Below are 3,030 nucleotides of genomic sequence, written 5' to 3' on the forward strand. Positions count from 1 at the left end.
TATGAGACATGAAGAAGCATGATGAAACTGGAGCTTCGAAGGGGGACTGTCTGCTTGTCAAATTGTCTAGATGAATCATAAGATCCCAGAGTTGTATGGAGCTAGAAAGGATGAGAAGAATCTCTTTGTTAACCCAATGTCATTTGGGACATGTGTCTGTGTATATGTGTGTGTTTAATCTATGCATGTGTATCTGCGTGCGTGTTTATGTACATGTCCCTGTGCTGTTCAGAGGCACCAGGATGCTCTACTGCCTGCCCAGGTCTCCAGACAACCTCATGCTCTCTATTCATGTCATCAGTGGAACAAAGCAAAGGCCCTGAAATGTGTCTGAAGTTGCTTCAGACATGAGCATAGGAAAGCCACCTGGCAACGATTCCAAATAAAGCTCTGTGATGATTCAAGCGTGACCTGTTACCCAGGAGCGAGACAGTGGGAAAGTGACCAAAAGGGCCAGCTGCAGCCTTGTGGCCAAGTATGGGGTGCCACAGAGGATCCTGAGGTGACTGTCCCAGGCCTGTCTCCCTCGCTACCCTCCAACAGACCCCTCCTCGCTTCTGGCTCTGTTTTCTCATCCATGAAGTAAGTGGGGCTGGGAACCCTCTCTGCATGGCCTGCGCTTCCCTCCAGATGTGCCTAACTCAGGCCCCTGTTCTTTGCTTACACAGGCATCTTCCCCTCCATGGCTCCAGCAGCTTCTGGAGGAGTGGAGCTCTTGTGTTGCTTCTCTTCCTCTTCTTGGAGCAGACTTCCGCATCGTACACTGCCAAAATCAAACGTGTGTGCTTCTTCCTGGGAAGCGCTCTCGGGGAATGAGGGCTGGAATGAGGCAAAGGCTGGCCTTGGTTGACAATGGTTGGATTCAGGGTGCAGAGAGCTACCTCTGTTTACCACTCTATGGCTTCCTGCATCTGTTTACCCCAAATTATTTCCCTAGCTTTCCTCAGTATGTGTCATCGAGTTTTCAAAACTTAATTATTCATTAGGCATGAGTCTGAAAAGAGAGGGCCACAGAGGATGTCATCTTAATAGTGGAGGTGAACCATGGCAGGAGGCCAGGTGTCACTCTGAGGAAGGGGCAACAAAGAGAGAGGGGGTGGGGGTGGGAAGAGATTTAAGAAACAGAATTGGCCCAAATCCTAAATGGATCAGAATCTGGGGTTTGGGAGAGTATTTGTGTTTTACAACTGAGTTGTTCATGTGTTGAAGGTCAAGCCAGGAAACAGAGTGCAGGGTGCTCTTTAAACCCGCCAAACACTGGTTCTGTGTACACACATGGAAGCGAATGGCTCTTGAGAACCACTTGAGTAGCTTTTCCTCAGATGACTGGAAACACGGGTCTTCAGTTCAGAATAGAGAGTGGGCCTGGGGGAAGATGCCAGAACCAGTCAGACCAGGAGAATGGACATGCTAAGCCAGAGAGAGTTCAGGAAGTTGAAGAGACCACTGAGACCAGGACATGTGCAAGAGCCCTTGGGTGCGTGCACACAAGGTGAGTGACTCAGAAGAGCCATCCAGGGAGGAAGGGGAGCTCAGAACGACTAGCTGACGAAAGGGGAAGAACGTCCAAAGGCAAGGCTCCTCTTTCCACCATGCAGTGCGTCCTCTGAGCAACCTCCCCTGCAGACTGTGGCGCTGGAGGCAGGGGACACAAGCATTAACATCATCAGGTCACAAGGCAGTAACTCATTCATTTACGACAGATGGCTTTGTCTCCACCTAGTTACATGCCTTGGACTCCAAGATGGCTTTCTCCAGTTACTCGAGCACAAACTCCTGATTCAGCTCCACTGGAAGGAACCAAGGGTGGGGAGACAGCTGTGCCTGAGTACAGCAAGGGAAGAACTGAGGGTCGGGGTAGATGACAAAGGGCTGAGATCTTCACAGCTCCCTTTGCCGTGGAGGAAAGGAGCCATAGTGTTCAAGGATGTGAACCTGGGTCTTTCTGTCTTGCAGAGAAAGTGGGCAAGTGCCCCAGCAAGCGGTTGCAATGCGGAAATAGGGTTCCAAACCCATGCATGACAGACTTCAGCTGTGAGGCACATTTCAAGTGTTGTCCTTTCTCCTGTGGGAATTTATGCATAGATCCTTATGAAGGTACTGGCATCCAGGCGGGAGGCAAAAAAATAGCCAAACAATCCTTTCAGATGGCAGGACCATACGCCAGTGTTTAAGCCTTTCTCATTCTGTAATTTAACTCTCTGCATTTAAGTACAAGTCAGGCGTCCAGGTGTAGTGGTTACCAAGTCATTAGTACTGATGCTAGACTTCTTTTGTAGGACCCTCAATCATTCACCCATAACTAGTGTCTTTTCTATGTCCACCATGCGTTAAAGCTATTGTTTGTAAAAAGTCAAACTTCATGCTAATTGCTGTTTGAGAAATGAAGCATCCATCAACCCAGAGACTCATTCATTCATTCCATAATTTTACAAAGATCTCATTGATATATTAAGATAGGAGCCAGGTGTGGTGACACATGCCTTTAATTTGAGCACTTGGGAGGCAAAGGCAGGTGGAGCTCTTTGAATTACACAACAGTCTGGTCTACACAGAGAGACTTTGTCTCAAAAGGGAAAAATAAGTGAACATATGTATGTATGTACATACATATACACACACATATATGTATATATATATACACACACACACATATATATAAAGATAATATTGCCTCTCCATATCTCAAAATTGAAATTACACAGGGAACATGAAGAGAGGGGACCTGTGCACTGCTGGGTGGAAGTGTTTAATAACCCACGCTCTCTGTTAACTCAAAGCCTTATGAGATTTTGCCTTTTTTTTTTTTTTTTTGGCCTAAGACTGCCATGAATACACTTGCTGAAAAAGTTGTGTTTATTGCTCATGACCGTCATGGAGCATGTTTGTCATAGAGTCATGAGGCATCTGTCTCAGTAAAGATCTGTTTGACTCCATCAGAGGATTTGGGCTTGGATTGGGTGGTTCACAGAGGGCTAGAGAAGTGAGGGTTAGCCTTACATCAGATATTGTCCAAAGATGGGTTCATTC

General features: G+C 46.9%; 1 protein-coding gene across 1 annotated transcript in view; it reads left to right on the forward strand.

The window, feature by feature from the left end:
- The first annotated feature begins 577 nt into the window (after positions 1 to 577).
- Positions 578 to 3,030, forward strand: part of Wfdc8 (WAP four-disulfide core domain 8) — an 8,413-nt gene continuing 5,960 nt past the window's right edge. Inside the window, exons 1-3 of the mRNA XM_013352072.1 lie at positions 578 to 582; positions 669 to 778; positions 1,957 to 2,097. Of these exons, the coding sequence (XP_013207526.1) occupies positions 578 to 582; positions 669 to 778; positions 1,957 to 2,097 (256 nt within the window). The remainder of the gene's footprint in view (positions 583 to 668; positions 779 to 1,956; positions 2,098 to 3,030) is intronic.

The sequence above is a fragment of the Microtus ochrogaster genome, linkage group LG8 (genome assembly GCF_000317375.1).
Source record: "Microtus ochrogaster isolate Prairie Vole_2 linkage group LG8, MicOch1.0, whole genome shotgun sequence".
Taxonomy (NCBI): domain Eukaryota; kingdom Metazoa; phylum Chordata; class Mammalia; order Rodentia; family Cricetidae; genus Microtus; species Microtus ochrogaster.